Source organism: Scyliorhinus canicula, chromosome 3, assembly GCF_902713615.1.
Source record: "Scyliorhinus canicula chromosome 3, sScyCan1.1, whole genome shotgun sequence".
Taxonomy (NCBI): domain Eukaryota; kingdom Metazoa; phylum Chordata; class Chondrichthyes; order Carcharhiniformes; family Scyliorhinidae; genus Scyliorhinus; species Scyliorhinus canicula.
Window position 1 is genome coordinate 20,156,572 of NC_052148.1, and position 22,853 is coordinate 20,179,424.

The following is a 22,853-nucleotide window of genomic DNA, read 5'->3' on the forward strand; positions in this document are numbered from 1 at the left end:
TCAGCATCTGTAGGTGTCTGTTGCGCTCCTCCTTGTCTGAGCAGATCCTGTGTATACGGAGGGCTTGTCCATAGGGGATGGCTTCTTTAATGTGTTTCGGGTGAAAGCTGGAGAAGTGGAGCATCGTGAGATTATCTGTGGGCTTGCGGTAAAGCGAGGTGCTGAGGTGACCGTCCTTGATGGAGACGAGTGTGTCCAAGAATGGAACTGAATTTGGAGAATAGTCCATGGTGAGTTTGATGGTGGGATGGAACTTATTGATGTCATCGTGTAGTCGTTTCAGTGATGTCTCGCCGTGGGTCCAAAGGAAAAAAATGTCATCGATGTATCTGGTGTATAGCATCGGTTGAAAGTCCTGTGTGGTGAGGAAGTCCTGTTCAAACTTGTGCATGAAGATGTTGGCATATTGAGGTGCAAATTTGGTCCCCATGGCTGTTCCGTGCATCTGGATGAAGAATTTGTTGTCGAAGGTGAAGACGTTGTGGTCTAGAATGAAACGGATGAGTTGCAGAATTGCGTCTGGAGATTGGCAGTTGTCGGTGTTGAGGACTGAGGCTGTTGCAGCAATGCCGTCGTCATGGGGGATGCTGGTGTAGAGTGCCGAGACATCCATTGTGACGAGGAATGTTCCTGGTTCAACTGGTCCATGGGTGCTGAGTTTCTGTAGGAAGTCCGTCGTGTCGCGACAGAAGCTGGGTGTACCTTGTACGATGGGTTTCAAGATGCCCTCGATGTGGCCAGAGAGGTTCTCACACAGGGTCCCATTGCCTGAAACGATAGGACGGCCTGGTGTGTTGGCCTTGTGTATTTTCGGGAGGCAGTAGAGATCTCCAATGCGGGGATTACGTGGGATGAGAGCACGTAGGGTGTTCTGAAGGTCTGGATCTAAGGTCTTGATCAGTCTGCTGAGTTGGCGGATGTGTTCCTTGGTTTGATCTGCGGGTAACTGCCTGTAGTGTTCCTGGTTGTCGAGTTGTCGGTATACTTCTTTGCAGTAGTCTGTTCTGTTCAGTATGACGGTGGCCCCTCCTTTGTCTGCTGGTTTGATGACGATGTTGCGGTTGGTCTTGAGAGTGCGGATGGCGTTGCGTTGTGCTTGGGTGACGTTTGAGGCTGCCTTGTGATTGCGAGTGATGAATCTGGCATTGACACGACTTCTGACGGCTTGAGCATACATGTCGAGTCTAGGGCAGCGGCCTTCCGGAGGGGTCCAATTTGACTCTTTCCTTTTCGGTTGCTGCACTGCAGATCTCGCGGTCTGCTGTTCCGGTTCATTGGTCGTGTCCCTGGGTTCGCTGTCGGCCTCTTGGGGTCTGTGGAAGAATTCCCGGAGCCTCATTCGCCTGATGAATTCCTCCGTATCTGCCGCGAGACTGATGGGGTCCATTTTGGTGGTGGTGCAGAAATTGAGCCCTCTGCTGAGGACTTCGATTTCGTCTGGTTGAAGGGTGTAGTCTGACAAGTTGTCAGCTTGTCAGACTACACCCTTCAACCAGACAAAATCGAAGTCCTCAGCAGAGGGCTCAATTTCTGCACCACCACCAAAATGGACCCCATCAGTCTCGCGGCAGATATGGAGGAATTCATCAGGCGAATGAGGCTCCGGGAATTCTTCCACAGACCCCAAGAGGCCGACAGCGAACCCAGGGACACGACCAATGAACCGGAACAGCAGACCGCGAGATCTGCAGTGCAGCAACCGAAAAGGAAAGAGTCAAATTGGACCCCTCCGGAAGGCCGCTGCCCTAGACTCGACATGTATGCTCAAGCCGTCAGAAGTCGTGTCAATGCCAGATTCATCACTCGCAATCACAAGGCAGCCTCAAACGTCACCCAAGCACAACGCAACGCCATCCGCACTCTCAAGACCAACCGCAACATCGTCATCAAACCAGCAGACAAAGGAGGGGCCACCGTCATACTGAACAGAACAGACTACTGCAAAGAAGTATACCGACAACTCGACAACCAGGAACACTACAGGCAGTTACCCGCAGATCCAACCAAGGAACACATCCGCCAACTCAGCAGACTGATCAAGACCTTAGATCCAGACCTTCAGAACACCCTACGTGCTCTCATCCCACGTAATCCCCGCATTGGAGATCTCTACTGCCTCCCGAAAATACACAAGGCCAACACACCAGGCCGTCCTATCGTTTCAGGCAATGGGACCCTGTGTGAGAACCTCTCTGGCCACATCGAGGGCATCTTGAAACCCATCGTACAAGGTACACCCAGCTTCTGTCGCGACACGACGGACTTCCTACAGAAACTCAGCACCCATGGACCAGTTGAACCAGGAACATTCCTCGTCACAATGGATGTCTCGGCACTCTACACCAGCATCCCCCATGACGACGGCATTGCTGCAACAGCCTCAGTCCTCAACACCGACAACTGCCAATCTCCAGACGCAATTCTGCAACTCATCCGTTTTATTCTAGACCACAACGTCTTCACCTTCGACAACAAATTCTTCATCCAGACGCACGGAACAGCCATGGGGACCAAATTTGCACCTCAATATGCCAACATCTTCATGCACAAGTTTGAACAGGACTTCCTCACCACACAGGACTTTCAACCGATGCTATACACCAGATACATCGATGACATTTTTTTCCTTTGGACCCACGGCGAGACATCACTGAAACGACTACACGATGACATCAATAAGTTCCATCCCACCATCAAACTCACCATGGACTATTCTCCAAATTCAGTTCCATTCTTGGACACACTCGTCTCCATCAAGGACGGTCACCTCAGCACCTCGCTTTACCGCAAGCCCACAGATAATCTCACGATGCTCCACTTCTCCAGCTTTCACCCGAAACACATTAAAGAAGCCATCCCCTATGGACAAGCCCTCCGTATACACAGGATCTGCTCAGACAAGGAGGAGCGCAACAGACACCTACAGATGCTGAAAGATGCCCTCGTACGAACGGGATATGGCGCTCGACTCATTGATCGACAGTTCCACCGCGCCACAGCAAAAAACCGCACCGACCTCCTCAGAAGACAAACACGGGACACCACTGACAGAGTACCCTTCGTCGTCCAGTACTTTCCTGGGGCGGAGAAACTACGACATCTTCTTCGCAGCCTCCAACACATCATCAGCGAGGATGGACATCTTGCCAAGGTCATCCCCACACCCCCACTACTGGCCTTCAAACAACCGCGCAACCTCAAACAAACCATTGTTTGCAGCAAATTACCCAGCCTTCAGAACAGCAACCACAACACCACAAAACCCTGCCAGGGTAATCTCTGCAAGACATGCCAGATCATCGACATGGACACCACCATTACACGTGGAAACACCACCCACCAGGTATGCGGCGCATACTCGTGCGACTCGACCAATGTAGTCTACCTCATACGCTGCAGGAAAGGATGTCCCGAAGCGTGGTACATTGGCGAGACCATGCAGACACTGCGACAACGAATAAACGGGCATCGTGCGACTATCAACAGGCAGGACTGTTCCCTTCCAGTTGGGGAACACTTCAGCAGTCAAGGACATTCAGCCTCTGATCTCCGGGTCAGCATTCTACAAGGAGGCCTTCAGGAGACGCGACAACGCAAAATTGCTGAGCAAAAACTTATAGCTAAGTTCCGCACGCATGAATGCGGGCTCAACCGGGATCTGGGATTCATGTCGCATTACATTCGGCCCCCACCAACAAGCCTGGACTTGCAGAGGCCTACCGACTGAACTGGCTTGGGACAATTCACACCTCTTTAACCTGGAGTTACCTCTCTCTCTGCATCTTTGATGATTTGATTGCCTGCAGGTGCTCGCATTCCGGGGCATCTCTGACTGTGTCTATATAAACATTTCTGGAACAAGCCTTTCCATTCACCTGAAGAAGGAGCCGTGCTCCGAAAGCTCGTGTTTGAAACAAACCTGTTGGACTTTAACCTGGTGTTGTAAGACTTCTTACTGAACCTTAATATAGGGGCTAGAAGTCATACTTCAACAATACAATGCATGTCTTACGAAGAAAAGTTAAGGGAGCTAGGGCTTTTCTCACTGGAGCGAAGAAGGCAGAGAGGTGACTTGATAGATGTGTACAAGGTGATGAGAGGCATGGATAGAGTGGATAGCCAGAGACTTTTCCCCAGGGTGGAAATGGCTGTCACGAGGGGTATAATTTTAAGGTGATTGGAGGAAGGTATAGGGGAGATGTCAGAGGTAGGTTCTTTATAGAGAGTGGTGGGTGCGTGGAATGCACTGCCAGCAGAGGTGGTGGAGTCAGAGTCATTAGGGACATTTAAGCGACTCTCTGACAAGCACATGGCCAGCAGTAAATTGTGGGTTCGGTTGATCTGAGATTAGGATAAATGGTCGGCACAACATCGTGGGCTGAAAGGCCTGTACCATGCTGTACTGTTCTACGTTCTATGTTCTAATACAAGGTCCTGGTTAGACTAGAGCTGAAGCATTGTGAGCAATTCTGGAAAGCACACATGATGAAGGATCTACTGGCCCAAGAGAAGGTGCACGAGAAATTTTCCAGAATGATACCTGAAATCCAAGGGTTAAATTGCCTGGAGAGGGCAGCATGGTGGTGCAGTGGGTTAGCCCTGTTACCTCACGGCGCCGAGGTCCCAGGTTCGATCCCGTCTCTGGGTCACTGTCCGTGTGGAGTTTGCACATCCTCCCCGTGTTTGTGTGGGCTTCGCCCCCACAACCCAAAGATGTGCAGGGTAGATGGATTGGCCACGCTAAATTGCCCCTTAATCGAAAAAAATGAATGGGTATTCTAAATTTTTTTTAAAAATTGCCCGGAGAGATTGCAATAGCTAAGGTTCTACTTTCTGGAATTTGGAACGTTAAGGGGTGGTTTGGAGGTCTTGTTGTGAAGTGGGTAGCGTCTCTGCCTCTCAACCAGAAGCTCTGGATTTGAGTCCCACTCCAGAACATGATGACCAAGGAAGGTGGGTTCATAATGTGGCCAAACAGATTGAGTGTCAACCTGCAAAATCTTTCCAACGCACGCCGATGGCTGGCGGTAAGAGTGGGAGAGACTCCATGTCAGCCATGTGATGAAACGAAAGTTGGGTGCACTACCATCAGTATCCATAGCTCCGGACGACTACAAGTATGTTGCCGCAGCAATGTGGACCCCCCCGAGTGATCTGTGACACACCACAAGAGATAATTTGACGATTTCAAGCTATTCAATGGAACAAACTTTGAGGAGGAGAAACTATTCCCAGTGGTTGAGGAGTCTAGGACTAGGTAGTCTAAAAATTAGAACCACATTTTCAAGAGTAAGGTTGGGGTCTTAGAATCTGTTCTCACTGGAACGACGGAGGTTGAGCGGCGGCCTGATAGAGGTCTGCAAGATTATCAGTGGCCTGGACAGAGTGGATTGTCAGGTGCTCTTTCCTAGGGTAGGAGAGTAAAGTACTAGGGGACATATGTTTAAATGCATGGGGAAAAGTTTAGAACCGATTTCGATGCACGTTTTTTACACAGAGGGTGGTAAATATATGGAACGCGCTGCCTGGGGAGGTGGTGAGAGCCAGTACGATAGTGGCATTTAAGGGGCATCTAGACAAACATATGAATAGGGTGGGAATGGAAGGATACGGACTCTGTAAGTGCAGACGGTTTTTGTTTGGGCAGGTACCATGGTCAGTGCAGGTTTGGAGTGCCGAAGGGTCAGTTCCTGTGCTGTATTGTTCTTTGTTCTTTATTCTTTGCTTGTAATTCAGTCCTGGGTTACTGGTGCTAGAGGACAAGAGGTTGGCCAGCAGGTATCTGAGGCAGGACTTCCACCTGAATGGGGGAATGGAAGGCCCCTCTCCAGCCAACTGACGCTCCTCGGAACGGCAAATGGCTGCGGGGAAGCTGTGATCGACGGGGATGCGTTTCCCATTCTTCCAGTATCAGGTGGGGAAACATTCCCCCTCAGATAAATCCTGCCCTAATATCATGCCTCAAATTATTCACATACTGTCGCCTAAGATGTGATTTTCTGAAAGAAATCTAATTTGCATCTAAATGAATTAGCAATGACTGTTCAAGCCATCTCCCAGGGAAAACCACTCCAGAGACTGCTTTATTCGCTGATATATTCGACAGATGAGTTCTTCAATTTACACCAAGCACAGGTCATGTCCTCTGGTTCTACTGCTCTGGCTAAGGTGAAATATCTTCTTATTGCTGGACATCATCTCATTCCTTTAGACTCTGAGAAACTTCACTTACCCGGTGAAAACCTATTTCCATAATCGTTTTTCATAATCCGAACCCTTCACACCTAAATCAATCTAGTTGCATTCCCATAGATTCTTCCGATGGCTCTAAATCCTTTTTGTCCTGAGGTTGACCAGAACTGTATACAATATTCTCAGTGCCATCACGCCAATGATTTATACAGCAGCAGGATTACCTCACTATTTTGTCTGAATATTGAAATTTTAATACATCCCAACATTTGATTTGCTTTCCTCGTTGCTGCTGAGCATTGTTGCAATTGCTTCAATTTATTGTCAGCCAGGACCCACAGGTCTCTATAATTTTCCATGCACAAAATTCTGCAGTTCCCAATGGAGCCTTTGTCACTGGCAGACAAAGGTGATGTGTTCCTTCAAGATTTACACCATTGGTGTTCTCGTTTGATCTCTCTCCCTCCCCCTGTACAACTAATCCCTTGCAGACACAGCTCCTGGAATTCCTGGGGTTGGAGAAGGGCAGAGAACAAGAATTCGACCTGAGGGGAGCGGGAATATGGGACAGCTCTTCAAGCCCTTGAGATTAGTCCATCATTCAGTTAGATCATGGCTGGAATTTTACGCTCCCCCACTGGTGGGAATTTTAGGCCAGGGTGGTGGCGGGGAATGAAGGAACGGAGTTGTCTCCGTGTTCCTGACCACACAGCAATTTTATGCTATCGAGGGCAAGGCCTCGGACGGGAAACCCACCCTAACCTCAATAGAGGCCCTTAAGTGGCCAATTATTCACCACATAAGGGCTATTTCCTGCCCAATCACAGGCAGGCGAATATACCGGGCCCTAGGACCCCTGAAACATACCTTGTCCTCCCGTTCCCGGAATTAGGCTCAGGTCTGTTGGTGCATTGCCTCTTCAGTCCACTGTAGCTCCTGTCATTGCAGGGACTGGAGATCTGCCAACTAAGTAGATTGGCCATGAGCACATTGAGACGGGCCTTCATCTAGAGTGATGCCGACAGTCATCGGATGTACTCCCCACCTACACTTCGAATGGCGGGAGGGGAGATCCCACCAATAGAAAAATTCAGATCTATGTCTGCTCCACATCTCGTCACATGTATCTCCATCTACTCGCCTTGGCTCACAATCCTTGCTACCCCTGCCTAACAAAAGCCTGAACTTTCGTTCGCTAGTTCGGGAGAAAGAGCTCCAGATGTTCTCATTTACATTCCAGTGAGGTGGGGGGTGGGGAGATCCATTGCACCCTGGAACAGAACTCGGGCAAAGCCACATGGGCCATGGGACTGCTCTGGGACTTCATTGCAGCTGTTTCAAAAATAATAAAACTAAAAAATAGCCCTCATTCCCCACAGCCCCTTACCTCCTACACAATCCCCATGCGTCATTCATGCCAATCCATGCCACTTCATACTTCCAAACCCTCCATGATCTCTCATACCGACCATATCAACCTATGTCCCATCTATCCAACCCCCTTGGCCCTTTTTAGCTCCTTTCAATTTAGTGTCAACTCATGCCAACCCTTCTGCACCCTACAAACCCACTAAACCAGTATCTGCCATGAAATGAAAATGAAAATAGCTTGTTAGCTTGTTGTCACAAGTATGCTGCTGGCCTGCCTCGGTCTGCTTTAAAAGCCAGCGATTTAGCCCAGTGTGCTAAACCAGCCCTAGTATTCATGCTGAGATAAATTAAAATAAATTTCTTAAGTGTCTATTGATGAATAATATTATTATTACATAGAACATAGAACATATAGCGCAGAAGGAGGACATTCGGCCCATCGAGTCAGCACTGACCCACTTTAAGCCCTCACCCACCCCATCCCCATAACCCAATAACCCCTCCGAACCTTTTTGGACACTAAGGGCAATTTAGCATGGCCAATCCACCTAACCTGCACGTCTTTGGACTGTGGGAGAAAACCGGTGCACCCGGAGGAAACCCATGCGGACACGAGTGAACGTGCAGATTCCGCACAGAGTGTCCCAGCGGGAAATCCAACCTGGGACCCTAGCGCTGTGAAGCCACAGTGCTAACCACTCATGCTACCGTGCTGCCCTATTATTATTTACCATATTAAAAATAACACACTCTCATTCATGAGGACCCATTTAATACATTTACATCCTTTAAATGCCTTTACCCTTAAAAAAACAAGTATTTGTATTCATAGCCCACGTCAAAAACATTAATGACTTGGAACTGCCAATCAAACTGTGAACTGTTAGGCACCCACTGTAATAATACTAGGCTAATGATTACCCTCAGGCTTGCATCAACAGAAAGAGTGAAATAGCAATCACTGATTATTTTTTAAATTGCGGATTGATATTTGCAAAAGAAAATGAAGAAAGGATATTTAAATGCCTTGACAGCTCCAGTGAGCTTGACAGATCCAGTGAGTGAATCTAATTTTTTAATTCACATTTATATTTACATTAAACAATGTCAATGGGCACTTGACCTTTGCCAAAGGGCATTTTACCTCTCCCAGCGGCACCGTAAATTCTCCCAAAGATGTCCCTGGAGCTAGACAAAGGAGTAGCTTACCTCTCCAAAAGGGACTGCCTATACAAATAACTCAGATAGCTTTAAACGTTCCTTGAAATGTGTAAAGCCCATAGTGAAAATTGAATCTGTTTGGAGTCAGCTGCACTTTAACACAGGCAGCTGCCTCGATGAACCATTCGCTAAATATCTTTTCAAGGAGACAGTGGCCTTTGCAGTTGAACTCAACTGATAAATAGAGAAAAACAATGCAAATGTAAGAATGTAAAATTAAATTTGATAGCATTTGCAGACAAGCTAATTTAGGTGAGAGAGTCAGGAATAAAAGGATGGAATATTAACACTGGATTAGACCAACGTGACCAAATGGCCTGTTCCTGAGCTGTACAATCTATCTTAGTCTCACGAAAGACAGGAAATGAGAGTACATATCAGGGTCTCTCTGCACCAGCAAGTTAACTGTTCAAGTCTTGATTCCTGACAATTGGAGCTGAGAATTTTGCCCCCTCGTTCCTAGGCCGACCAGCAATAGGGAGGAATGGGCTCAGAACTCTGAATTAACTTACCGGGATGACATCTCCTCTTTCGTCGCAGACACACATCAGAACCTCAACGTTCTTCTGAGTGGTCTTATTCTGTTTGTCAAACTCTCCTTGGACCAGAGTGACGTAAATATCGTTCCGGACATCGCCTGGAGTTTGGGGGAAAAAACAGCAATATTTTTCCACTGAATCTTTGTGATTCCTCTGTCAATCAGAGGGGGAGCTGCAAAGTCAGAAATATCATTGTTTCAAGGAGTTATCAAACCGATATTGCGATCTGTTTATTGAAGTGGATACCAAGGGCGGGATTTTTCAGACCACCCCGCTATCTAACGGGACTCTGCCGTTTATTTTGGCCTCTGAAGGGAACACCCTCCCCCCACCCCCCAACCCCCCTTCCCCAGGCCTCCCTTACCACATTCCCTGCACTGATGACCTCAGCCAATTTTTAATTCCGCCCCGATCCATTGACTCCCCCCTCGGCATCCCCACCACAGCCTCCGGACCACCCCCCACTGCTGCAGCTTAACTGCTAGGGGGTACTCAAGCCCCCCCCCCCCCCCACCTCACACCTTAAGGGCAGGACACCCCCCCTCCCTGGCCCTGATCCCTGGCATGGACAACCTAGCACATGGGCACCTTAGCAAAGCCATCCTGGAATCCTGGCACGGCCCTTGGCAGTCTGGCAATGCCACCTGGGCACCCTGGCAGCATCAGGGTGGCACCGTCAGGGTGACCAGGTTGCAGTTCCAAAGTGCCAGGCTGGCAGTGCCAAGGTGCCAGGGGCAGTGCCCAGATCCTGAACACCCTGAGGCCTCCAATGGCCTGGGAGACTCCCACCCCCACCCCCCATTTATCCGTAACGTAATCTCTAATTCCTCACCCAAATAATTGTGAAGTTTCTTTTTGTATATTTGCACTCTTCCACTTCAAGTGGAAGCCAGGATTCACAATCCTTGCATGGCTGCAACACCTTGATATCAGTTGATAGGCCAATTAGTCTGCTGGAAACCTCATCTCGACTGTTTAACTAGCTTCTGCTGCCTCTGGAAACCTGGAGGCCAACTAATAGGCCCAGTCAGCCTCCCTAATTGACCTGAAGTGTCCATTAACTAACTATCCAGGTTAGCTACCTGCCTTGCGTTGGTGGGCCTTGTCGCGTCCCATCACCCGGCCTAAAATATGGTCTGGGAGGGAGAAGGGCACCCGGCACACAGGCCAGCAGTTCTACCTTTAGTAGCTACCCAGACCCAATCCTGGCCCAGTGGGCCTAAATATCAAGCCCTAGTCTCTATTCTCTTGGAATGCCTGCAAAACTCCACCCACAGAGCAGAGATGACATTTTGAACAAAGACTTAGCCACCCAAATGGTTACTCTTTATTTTTAAGCTTTGACAATGAGAGGTGGTGGTGTGCTGGAGTTCATTCAGGGAGTCCGGGTTGCTGTGACAACATGATCATTTATATGCATGTTGTCGTCTGTCGTTAGTACTATCCCAGACTGCTCAGTTAGGTCAACAAAGGGCAAATGGCCAAAGGTGCTGGGGACACTTTCCTCCAACTCTGCTACATGATATTCCTATGCTACACCATTAGCGGAGGCTACATTCTGCAATACAAAGGAAACCTAATTAATAAAATCAATAACATTTCAAAAACTTAAAACAGTTTATAATAATATGGCAAATTGTGTCCTAACTTATATAGCAACTTCTCAAATCCAATTGCTCAAAGTGCTTAACACCCAAAGAAATTTACTTTAAAGGCTTCGGGCACGCTTTAACTAAATGGGAACAAAGTCGTACAGCAAGTGCGTTTAGTTGGGGGTTTCCCGGCTCTCGCACCACTGAGAAACACAAGGCTATAAAACGCAACTCGAGTTTGATAAGGGACGTCAATGAGGCCCCATTCTGTACACTGAGGAGCTCTACTCGCCGGAACTCCCGATCTCTAAGGCCCTTGAAGTGCAACCCCCCGCCAGCCCCAACAATGTGGGGGGGGGGGTTGACAGCCCTCCATGCAGGCCAGCCACAGCCCCATTGCATCCGCACAAAACATGCCAGCTTTGCACCCTGGCAGTGCCAAGCTGTCACCTTGGCAGTGCCAACATGACACCCAAGCATTGCCCCTGCTGATGCCACCTCAGCACCTTGGCAATGCCAAGCTGGAATGCCAGGATGCCCAGGTGGCACTAGCAGTGTCAGAGTGCCACCATGCCCAAAGGACATGCATCTGGGGGGCCTCCGATCTCCCAGGCTACCCCCACGAGTGCCATTCCATCTGGTGTCCGCTTGTGGAGACCAGTATTGAACGGCATTGGCTGAGGTCTCTGAGGCAAAGGGATTGATGCCAATGCCTCGGGTAGCTCAGGAATTTGCACATTAAAGTGAGACTAGTTGCCTTGCTTCAATGTGCAAATTTTCTAAAAAATGATCCCTCCCACAATTCCCTTTGCGACGTCTCGCAAGGCACTGCGAGCTGGGTAGATCCCGGGAGCGGAGTCTCCGGCTTTTGTCGGCCATGTTGAGCCGTGGTGAGCTGCTTTTCGGGTGCAGCGTGGCCATCAAATCGTGCCCATCAACTATGGCTCAGTAATACCAATTGCGAAACCTAAGCACATAACGCAAGCTGACACTCCCAGTGCAGCATGGAGGGAGCGCTGCATTGTTGGAGGTTCGTCTTTTAGATAAACTAAGGCCATGTTTAATTTCCAGTGTAGGTAACAGACTGTGGCACTATATCAAAGACGGCCAGGGGAGTTCTCCTTGGTGCCCTGGCTAATCCCTCAACTGACCTCACCAGAACCAGATAATCTGGCTGTTATTACATTCCTTCATGTGGGACATTGCTGTGTCTAAATTGGCTCTTGAGTTTCCAACATTACAGTCGCGATCAGCAGTATTTCATTGGCTGTAAAGTGCTTTAGGGCGTCCTCGATTGTGAAAGATGCCACAGAACTTCAGGTTTTTTTTAAAGAACAGTCATTGTGATTATGCAAACATGGGTTGGCTATTTTGAGTATCGCAATGTTACATAAACAGCAGTGAGATTATTGATCATTTTCATTAGGTTGACTGAGGGACGAAAGTTCTCAAACAAAGTGAGGGACGCGAATCTGCGGCCGCGTTAGGCTCTTGCTTGAACGCAACACGGCCGGAGGATGCCGGGAGAGGCGTGCAGCGAGCCTCTTGGCAGGCTCCGCGCCTCACGAGATTCTCCGGAGTCCTGTGAGACATCGAGATCGAATGATACTCGCGGGAAGTAGGTCGTAAACTTACCCACGACCTACTCACGTTGGATCTGCTGGCCTCCATCGATTCTTCGGTCTCCCCAGGGAGGCTGCAGCCTGGCGCCTATCAGTGCTGGTCCACACAAACGTGGACCAGGAGGAACGGCACCTTGTGGGTCTCCCGGGCCATTGGAGACTCCTAGCTCGTCAGGGTCAGTATAGGGTGGCTCCCTAGCCCTCCCTCTGGAATGTGGGCACCTTGGAACTGCCCAGCTGGCACGTGGCACTGCCAAGGTGCCCATATGGCACTGCAAAGCCAGCAGGAACACTGCCTGGGTGCCAGGGTGGCAGTGCAAGAGTGCCTGAGTGCTAGGGTAGCACTACCAGGGGTCGGGGGGCCATGCCCATGAAATGAGGGTGGAGGAGGGGGTTTGAAGGGTGGGGGAGAGCAGGGAAGGTAGGTGGGGGCCTCTGGGAGGTTGATGGGTGGGGTTCAGAGAAGGAAGGAGGTGCTGTAAGGGGGCTTGGCAGGGGGGGGGGGGGGGGCTGAAGAGGGGGGACCCCCAGGGATCCATAGCAGTGTGTCCTCACTTAAGGGTGTGGGGTATTGTCCATGTGTGTGGGAGGTGACATTACCCATGGTTGAGGAGTGTGGCGAACTCACAAGCTTACTTAGAGATAGGGGCACCCTTTCAGAATGGCCGACGGATCTCTGAGTTCAGCCCCCCAGTGCTAAAAATAAAATCTAAATGTGGGTGAAACTCGTGAGAAGCACCACTGGGCCCAAAAATGTGATGAAGTGTCATTGGATAGTGCTGGGGAACTCGCCGGCAGAGCCGACGGGAAACTCCCTGAAAAACCCACCTCAAATTAACTTTGAAATTTTGGGGGAAGAATGGGGCCTGAGAACTCCATTATCTTGACATAACAACACTGGATGAGTGAGGCCTTCAGCAAAGGGTCTTGCTTTTCACACCTTATCGGAAGTAAGGTACCTCCCTCAGTGCTCCATTGAAGCGGCAGACGGATTTATGCAATCGAATCTCTGGTGAGGAACCGGAACCTTCTGACCTGGAGATGAGTATGATACTAACCAATTTAAATGAGGATTAAGCAGGATTTAATATTGGGATTTTTTTTTTAAACACTGGGTTTTATTTATCTTTGGACTTCAATTTCACAGTTGAGGAAATATCAGAATTAAACGAAAATTTCAAACCCATTTTTAAATGCGAGACGCAATCAATAATGCGACAGGTAGACACTCCATCAAGACAATTACTCTGATTTCCACTTCAGATATTTGCCCTTGGTCCTTTATAGCATTAGGATTGTTAATGTCCTGTTACTTTGTGAGGATAATGATATAATACACATGACTATTGACATCCCGGCCCATTGTTCATTAATCTGAAGTTACCTTATTGGACAAGTGCGGAAATTGTTTGGTGGATCGTGTCGATATTGCTCTAAAGGTACCTCATATATGGGTTTTCTCCTCGCTGCTTGGGGCTCACTAAATTAATTCTTACACTATATTTTGCTGCACATGCGATGATAACACGGATTTTTCCTTCTCCTCCACCTGTTCCATTATGCTTTACCCCCTTACCCTGCCTCACAATTAAGGTCGAAGCATGTGGCGTGTACGGACAAACAGCAAGTTAGATAGCAAGATGGTGAGAAAACGGTTAAGGGTAGTCCTTCAGGCTGGCAGAACTTGGGGAGTGGAGGTCCAGAGGGAGGGGTGCTGGGAGGACATGATTTGGGACTGCGTTTACAAATGGGCCAGGGTGGGATTTGGAGACGTATAGGTGCAAAGCACTGTGAGCCGGTTCGCCAACCCCAAACCATTTTGAATGAGGGCAGCTGGGTGATGCCATGGGTGCCCCCTGGCAAGTCAACTTGGACCAATGAAATTCAATGAAGGCCCCATTCTCACGTTGGCCAGGGCTTCCAATCGGCAAGGCGGGCAGCCCAGTTATGTCAAAATGGTGGCTTCAGGGCAGGAGGAGGGAAGTGAACATGGCCGACCACCTCAACAGATAACAGCGACTGGGCCAGAGCTGCGACCACTGGTCATCGCCTGGTGGGATTTCCCCTCTAGAACCATGGGCAAGAAGCTGTGGCTTTTTAAAAAGCAAAATAAACTCAGCTCCATGTGCCCTCTGCTGCTTGCATTCTTGCATAGATGACTCCCACACCTCAGCTGGTGGGACTGACAATCACTGAGTGCTGGAGGGCCTCCCATTGGTCATCCAGCTTGGGGAACCCATCAGCTATCTCTCTGATTGGACAGCGAGCCCCCTCCCTGAACTTTAATTGGCTGGTGCATTGAAAATTGTGGTGGGATGCCTAAAGCACACATTTTAGGATGAGGACCCCAAACTATGCTGACCACTGATTAAAGATCCAGCCTTGGGTCACAGAAATTGGAAACATAATGTCAACATTTGCAGATGGTTCCAGGTTAGTGAGGAGGGAATTGGCAAAGTGCTGAATGGGCATTTAATTCCACTGTGTTTAAATGTGGTATGTGCATTTTGATTGAAGAAGTATAGAGATTTGGGAAGCAAGAGTCTAAATTGACTCGAGGCAATAAAGGATCTAGGAGTACAGGTGCACGCATCATTTAAAGTAGCAACATTGGTTGACAAAAATTGCTCGCTTGCAGTTTATTTCCAGAGGAGTGCTCATTGGTTGGTAAGTGCACTCTGGTTATCGGTGATTACCTTTGGTTACCAATCAGCACTCACTCTCATGCAGTATAAATTGTTGTTCTCTTTACTATTGATATTCTTGCAAATCGTCCTGATGAGTGCAAGACAAAAAACTTTGACTGCTTGTCTCTTATTTCAACAAAACATCATGTGCATTTGTGTAATCTGAATTTACTCCAAACATTAGGGTGTGGATAAGCTGCGCTTTGTTTCCCAGAGTTCTAATATAATGAGATTGTACTTAATTGGTTAACAGAGCATTTCTATGCAGTTGTCCAGCACGATTAACTCCATTTGCAGTTGACAGACCTGGCATGATAATCTCAGGGAATCCCATTTTCCTCGCCACCACTGTGTTTCTGTCCACCAGGTGAGGGTGGTCCTTCCGAATCTGTTTCAGATCACCTGACAGTAATTTCATGGAGACCCAGAGACCTGTGAGAGGGGCACAATTAAGAAAAGTGAAAACTCCATAAGTCCGCCATTCTGTAGACCAACTGATTCACGCAAACATTAGAAACCGTGATGAGGTGGCCATTATGTTCCTTTGTCTGTACTGGAGATGGCATTTGAATTCTGGATGCTTTTAAAAGTACCTTGTCTGGTCAGAGGAAGGAGTTCCATTGTTTCTTGGAGAATCACTCTGCAGTAATTCAGCCAGTGGCTGACTGTATAGACTCAGCCATTGTCCACTTTTGCCCAATTAAAAATAAATTAAAGCTCAGGTCTTACTTAAAGTTCAATATTTTGTGTGTGATTCCGTGTTTTCTTTTTCTCCATATTATTAATAATCTTTATTGTCACAAGTAGACTTACATTAATAGAGCAATGAAGTTACTGTGAAAAGCCCCTAGTCGCCACATTCCGGTGCCTACACGGAGGGAGAATTCAGAATGTCCAAATTACCAAACAGCACACCTTTCGGGATTTGTGGGAGGAAACTGGAGCACCCGGAGGAAACCCACGCAGACACGGGGAGAATGTGCAGACTCCGCACAGTGACCCAAGCCGGGAATCGAACCTGGGACCCTGGTGCTGTGAAGCCACGGTGCTAACCACTATGCTACCATGCATGATGGCACATGTGTTCCAGTTCCACCATGACAGCTGCTGAAAGCTTATTGGGGTTAGGCATGTATGTGGGGTTGAAGTTGCAATTGGATCAGTCAATGAATGGAGAGGCAGACTCGAGGGGCTGACTCATATTTCAATTATTATGCAAATTATACACATGAACATAATTCATATGTACATATGTATGTTTGTAATATAAAGCGAACCCTGCTTGCAATAAAAATCTGAATCACGAATGCCTGGGCGCGATTCTCCGCCCCCCACGACGGGTCGGAGAATAGCGGGAGGGCCTTCCCGACATTTTTCCCAACCTCCCGCTATTCTCCCCCCCCCCCCCCCCCCCCCCCCCACAGCTGTCCCACGACACGAATTGCTGCTCGCCGTTTTTTACGGCGAGCAGCGATTCTCCCCTAGCCGATGGGCCGATTTCCCAGGCCTTTACGGCCGTTTTCACGAACTCCAACACACCTGCTCTCACAGTTCGTGAAAACGGCCGCAAAGTGCCGTTCTGGAGAACCATGCCACCGATTGGAACAGCCGCACCACGGCCGTGCCAAGGGTGGCATGGGCCCGTGATCGGTGGGAACCGATCGCGGGCAGCGGGTCCGAACCCCGTGCACTCTTTCTTCCTCCGTCGCCCCGCTGGATCAGTCCGCGGGGCGGCTGAGGGGCATAACGGCCCGCGCATGCACGGGTTTCACGCATATACGTGATGACGTCAGCCGCATCGTTTGCGTCAGCCGCCGTTAACCTTGGCGCGCGGGCTTAGCGAAGTTCGCTAAGCCTGCGATGCCGAGGTTCACGGAGCCCCGACCGGGGAGCAGAAACGGGTCTCGGGAGGGGGCGCGGAGGCTGCCGTGAAACACGTTTCATGGCAGCCTTCACGACTCTCCGCATTTCCGGAGAATCGCGCCCCCTGTGTCTGGCCTACATGTGACTCCAGACCCATAGCAACGTAATTGACTCCGAAACGGTGTAGCAAATCACTCAGCTCAAGGCCTCGCATCCCATGACACAAGAAAGGAAATGCATACTTTGTGTTTAATTTACTTTCTTCTGTGTTTTCAATCAATGAAGTAATTTTTGAAGTGTAGCCACTGTTATAATGTAGGAATTGAAATGGCTAATTTTCGCACAGCAAGACTCCATAGACAGCAATGTGATGAATAACTAGTGAATCTGCCTTTAGGTGTTGTTTGAGGCTAAATGTTGCTGAAAGACATAGGGAAGCCTCCCTTCTTCTTCAAATATTGCAACGGGGTCTTCTAATTGACAAGTTGGGCTTCCAACTGAGCGGGAGGCAGTCTAGAGGAGGCTACAGGTTCTGGTATGTCTACCTGAGGCAGGAGGGCATCTGATCCTAGGCCGGGGTGAGGAATACGAATGATTCCAGAGGTTGGGCCCACAATGGGGACAGTGATGTTGCAGATCAACAGTATGAGTATGTGTGGGTGGGGGGTGGGGGAGGGGGTGAGGAGTTGAATGTTTCTGGGGCAGGGGAGCAAAAGGGAAAGATTCTGTGAGATTGAAGTTGGATGCCTCTGGGAAGGTTCATAGGACAGGATCAGAGGTAAGAGGAAACTGGGGGTCAGAGGTCTCAAAAATATGGGGTAGGGTGGGAGGAGGCTTCCCAATGGTGGGGATCAGAGGCTTTGAGGGGGAAATGTCAGAAGTTGCAGGTGGGAGGCAGAAGCCTTTGGGAGAGAGGTCAGAAAGCCCGGTGAAAACGTTTGGGCTTGGAGTGTGATCAGAGACCTCATGGGGAACTTTGATGAAGGTGGGGCTGCAGTGTGTGGTAGTATGACTAGGGAGATTACGGTACCTTAGAACAATGCTGCCATTGGTGCAGAAGACTTGCTGCCCATTGGCTCAGGCAAGTCATGTGCCTCTCTGCCAATTGGCTGAGGCTAGTCATGTGACTACCCGCCAATTGGCTGAGAGGTTGGTAGCTCCGCCTACGAGGCGGGGTATAAGAACCCATACCGGCTGGCAGTCAGCCTTTCTCTGTAAGTCTACTGCCGGGCACACATCTAGTGTATTAAAGCCTGTTGTTTGGAACTACTTCACGACTCGAGTCCAATTGATGGTGCATCACAGTCGGAAAGCGAGTTCGGAAAATTTGAAGGATGGGGGGGCACTGATGTCTAGGTAATGCTAGTTGGTCTGGCTAGCACACTGGATTCTGTAGGTAAATGGAAACCTTGCTTTAGTTGACATTTCTCAGGGCCCACAACAGCCTCATTAGAATATTAAAAGTGCCTAAATTTCCTCCTTGGTCATGCGCAAATCAAGCTGTTGTAAAAATTCATTTATGGCGTGTCTCCTCCTTCAGAAGGTGGTGGTGAGCTGTCTTCTTTTACCGCTACAGTCCCTGAGGTGTAGGTACATCCACAGTGCTGTTAGGGAGGGTGGTCAAGGATTTTGACCCAGCAACACGGAACAAGAAGGAACGCGATATATTTCCAAGTCAGGGTGGTCAGTGGCTTGGAGGGGAACCTCCAGGTGGTGGGGTTCCCAGGTATCTGCTGCTCTTGCCCTTCTAGATGGTAGTGGTTGTGGGTTTGGAAGGTGCTGTCCACACCCCTACTACACCTCCTCTGTTAAAATTGGAAATGGGAGGGTTGGAAGTGGGTTCGTGGGTGGGATGGAGGTGGGGAGGATCAGATTTTAAGTTTTTAACCCCTTAACCCTTCGTCTAATTCAGAACCGTCTGCTTTTTCAGGGGGAGCAGGGGTTTGAAAATCCCCTTTTTTTGTGTTTCCCCGCTGTCAATACTGCCGCCAAATCTTTCCTCAGCAGGTTAAAAACCAGGCAAATGTTTGTGATGTGCTGCATTTCAGATAGGATGCACTAAATGGGCTGAATGTCCTTTTTATATTCTCAGAGCAAAAAAAGAATGGAGGTCTCTTGCCTCATTACTGCAAATAAATAACCTATGCGGAATGAGATTGGGCAACGACGTGAGTCTACAGCACAATGTGTTCTCTCATTTGACACTAATGGGCTGAAAAATAATTGAAATGGCTTTGGGCAAATTGGGGCTGATGGTAAGACAAGAGAGAGTGTTACAGATTAATGAGTGGCAGTAAGTTTAGCGTTTAACCTCCTGAAAGGTTCTTCCATTTTACCCAAGGACTAAAGATTCTTCGAGGCAGCAGGGTAGCATGGTGGTTAGCATAAATGCTTCACAGCTCCAGGGTCCCAGGTTCGATTCCCGGCTGGGTCACTGTCTGTATGGAGTCTGCACGTCCTCCCCCTGTGTGCGTGGGTTTCCTCCGGGTGCTCCGGTTTCCTCCCACAGTCCAAAGATGTGCGGGTTAGGTGGATTGGCCATGCTAAATTGCCCGTAGTGTCCTAATAAAAGTAAGGTTAAGGGGAGGGTTGTTGGGTTATGGGTATAGGGTGGATACGTGGGTTTGAGTAGGGTGATCATGGCTCGGCACAACATTGAGGGCCGAAGGGCCTGTTCTGTGCTGTACTGTTCTATGTTCTATGAGTGTTAAGTTGGCCCCTATCATTGAGCGAGGCTGGAGTTCTAATGGTCAGGATTCTCCAGTCGTTGCGATTTACTTATCCCGAATACTAGGTAATGATTCTCGGCGGCATGGGGTGGCTTCAATGGGATAATCCATTGAAAAGTGACAAGAGGATAGAATCCCACCACCGGCGAATGGGGTGGCACAGCGGTTAGCACTGCTGCCTCACAGCTCCAGGGTCCCGAGTTCAATTCCGGCCTTGGGTGACAGTGTGGAGTTTGCAAGTTCTCCCCGTGTCTGCAGGGGTTTCCTCCGGGTGCTCTGGTTTCCTCCCACAGTCCAAAGATGTGCAGATTAGGTGGATTGGCCATGCTAAGCTGCCCCGTTGTGTCCAAAAAGGTTAGGTTCGGTTGCTGGGTTATGGGGTAGGTTGGAAATCTAGGCTTAAGTGGGATGCTCTTTCCAAGGGCTTGTGCAGACTCGAATGGCCTCCTTCTGCACTGTAAATTCCACGATTCTATAGGCGGGCTGCTCTGTCCTCCTCGTCAGGATCCAACACCACGCCCTTGAAACTTAAATAACGCAATCTTGCAAAGATAAGTCTAAAGCACCTCAGCTGGAGTTGGAGCCCTTCTGCAGCCGAACTTATATTCAACAAGGAGCGATCAGAAGGTGGTAAATGGGCCTGCACCGTACAAAATAGTATGTGTTGCCCCAGGTCCGTTTCGCGCATACAAGGCTGTGCTCTGTCAGTCAGCGATGGAAGGGAGCTGACGTTTTTCCCACTTTGTACTTGCAGTTACATTTGATCAACTCCGCTACAATTCGGCTGCCTCAATGTAGCCTGTGTTTAGATAAATATTAATAAAACCGGATTTTCAAAAGACAATGGCTTTGCGATGCTAAAGCAACTTGGATGGGAATATCTTACCTTGTCCTTTGTGGTTTATATCTTTGGCAGCTACGACTTTATGGATTAAAGTGTGGAGGAAATCATTCTCAGCCGCGACTCTGCGGGGAGAGAAGAAAAAATGTTTCAAAAATAATTAACTGTGGGAGATACTTATGGAATATTATAGCTTGTTGGCAGTCGCTTGAGCAGGAAAATGCCAGAACTGACCAAACTCATTACCCTCGAAATAAAGCCAAAGCTACCCACATCACAGGGAGGATTGTCAAGGCTTTCCTGCTACCTGAGAGGGCAACAGGTCACCCAGCTGTGAAATTGTTCTTCGTGTTTGTGCACGTTGGCTCTTTAGTGGTTGCGTAGGAGAGAGTGGATTGAATTTTAACCATCAGCATAGAAAGGAGCAGGTGTCTGCTGCACTGCGGGGAAGCAAACTACAGAAGGCCGTTCAAGTATGTACCACTTCCCATCAGAACATGGCCGATCTGTATCTTAACCCCCTCTACCCCCTCATTTTTGACAATGACTGGGAAAAATATTGGGGCACATTTCCATCGGAATCCCCCCCCCCCCCCCCCACCCCCCCCGGGAGGTAATCTGGTACCACAGGCCACCTGTCATGGCTCCGTGGGTAACACTCTTCCCTTGTTTCAGAAGGTTGGGGCAGCACGGTAGCATGGTGGTTAGCATAAATGCTTCACAGCTCCAGGGTCCCAGGTTCGGTTCCCGGCTGGGTCACTGTCTGTGCGGAGTCTGCACGTCCTCCCCGTGTGTGCGTGGGTTTCCTCCGGGTGCTCCGGTTTCCTCCCACAGTCCAAAGATGTGCGGGTTAGGTGGATTGGCCCTGCTAAAATTGCCCGTAGTGTCCTACAAAAATAAGGTTTGGGGGGGGGGGGTTGTTGGGTTACGGGTATAGGGTGGATACGTGGGTTTGAGTAGGGTGATCATTGCTCGGCACAACATCGAGGGCCGAAGGGCCTGTTCTGTACTGTTCTATGTTCTATGTTCTGAGTTCAATCCACACTCGGGAGAAACATAATCCATACTGTTCCTCACGGTGCAGTACTGATGGAGTGCTGCACTGCCAACGATGCATCGTAAACCTGTTCCACCATTCAATGAGATCATGGACTGGTCCTCTACAGGGCTCCACATACCTACCTATGCCCCATATCCCTGAATGCCTGTGGTGAACAGAAATCTACCAATCTCAGTTATAAAATTAATAATCGACATATCTTTGGACAGAATCTTGTGGAGCTATGTGGCTGGGGGTGTTGGTGTCTGGCGACCACCGGCTGGAGGTTCTCTGACACCCCTGGCATTGCCTCTTTTTGAGAAGGTCCACTGCATCTTGCACCACTCAGGCCACTCTGACACTTAACAGGCTACTGGTCGGCCACCCTTGGGGAATCAAGAACCCTGGGGGAACAGGTCCCACCCACCAAGATCTGCTCACCAATCAGAGACCAGACATTCTTCTGTGCTCAGCAGTGACATCAGGGAGGCAATGCTGATGCCAAACACCTGAGGGCCAAAGACAGACCTGGAGAGGTAGGAGGTCATGGGCCGAAGGTCACAGTGAAGGAGGAAGGGGGATCGGCAGCAAGGGCAGGAGGTGGGGCTTTCAGTAGGTCCTCCCATCTCAATGTCAGGTATCTCCATCAGGCACTCAATGCCTTTGAATGAGGGGCTCCCACCCCACCTTGGAGACTGTAAACAAACACACCAGTTAATACTAGTGACAATGGGACGTGGCCCTTAATTAGGCATTAATTGGCAATTAAAAGGCCTCAAATGGTGGTGGGCTGGAAGGCTGTCCACCGAGCTGTCCCACAATGTGCTTTGTGCAGTGGTGGGAAGGTAGCAGAGTCCCGACCTGACACCTGCACCCTCCAGCTTCACAGATACTCACATCTCAGTGGGATTAAGTAGTAGGCAGGCTTCTGGTCACTCATTAGTGAGCACCTCACAATCAATGATCCAGAGCAGGCAGAGGCAGGCAGGTCAGGGAACCGGTGCTGGAGGGATGCTGGAGGCCAGGACTGAGCTGAGCTCCTGGATGATGACATGCCCATAGGTACGGTCATCCCAGAGCTGCTGGAGCTTCAAAGGCAGAGTCGCGAACATGAGGAAGGGATGACAGAATCCCTACTTGGAGTGCAAGGCCGACTG

General features: G+C 49.3%; 1 protein-coding gene across 1 annotated transcript in view; it reads right to left on the reverse strand.

Moving 5' to 3' along the window:
* LOC119963845 (dedicator of cytokinesis protein 2-like) overlaps positions 1-22,853 on the reverse strand; it is a 1,353,280-nt gene that overhangs the window by 1,036,784 nt on the left and 293,643 nt on the right. The window contains 3 exon segments of the mRNA XM_038793193.1: positions 9,297-9,421; positions 15,531-15,656; positions 20,703-20,782. Coding sequence (XP_038649121.1) covers positions 9,297-9,421; positions 15,531-15,656; positions 20,703-20,782 — 331 coding nt within the window.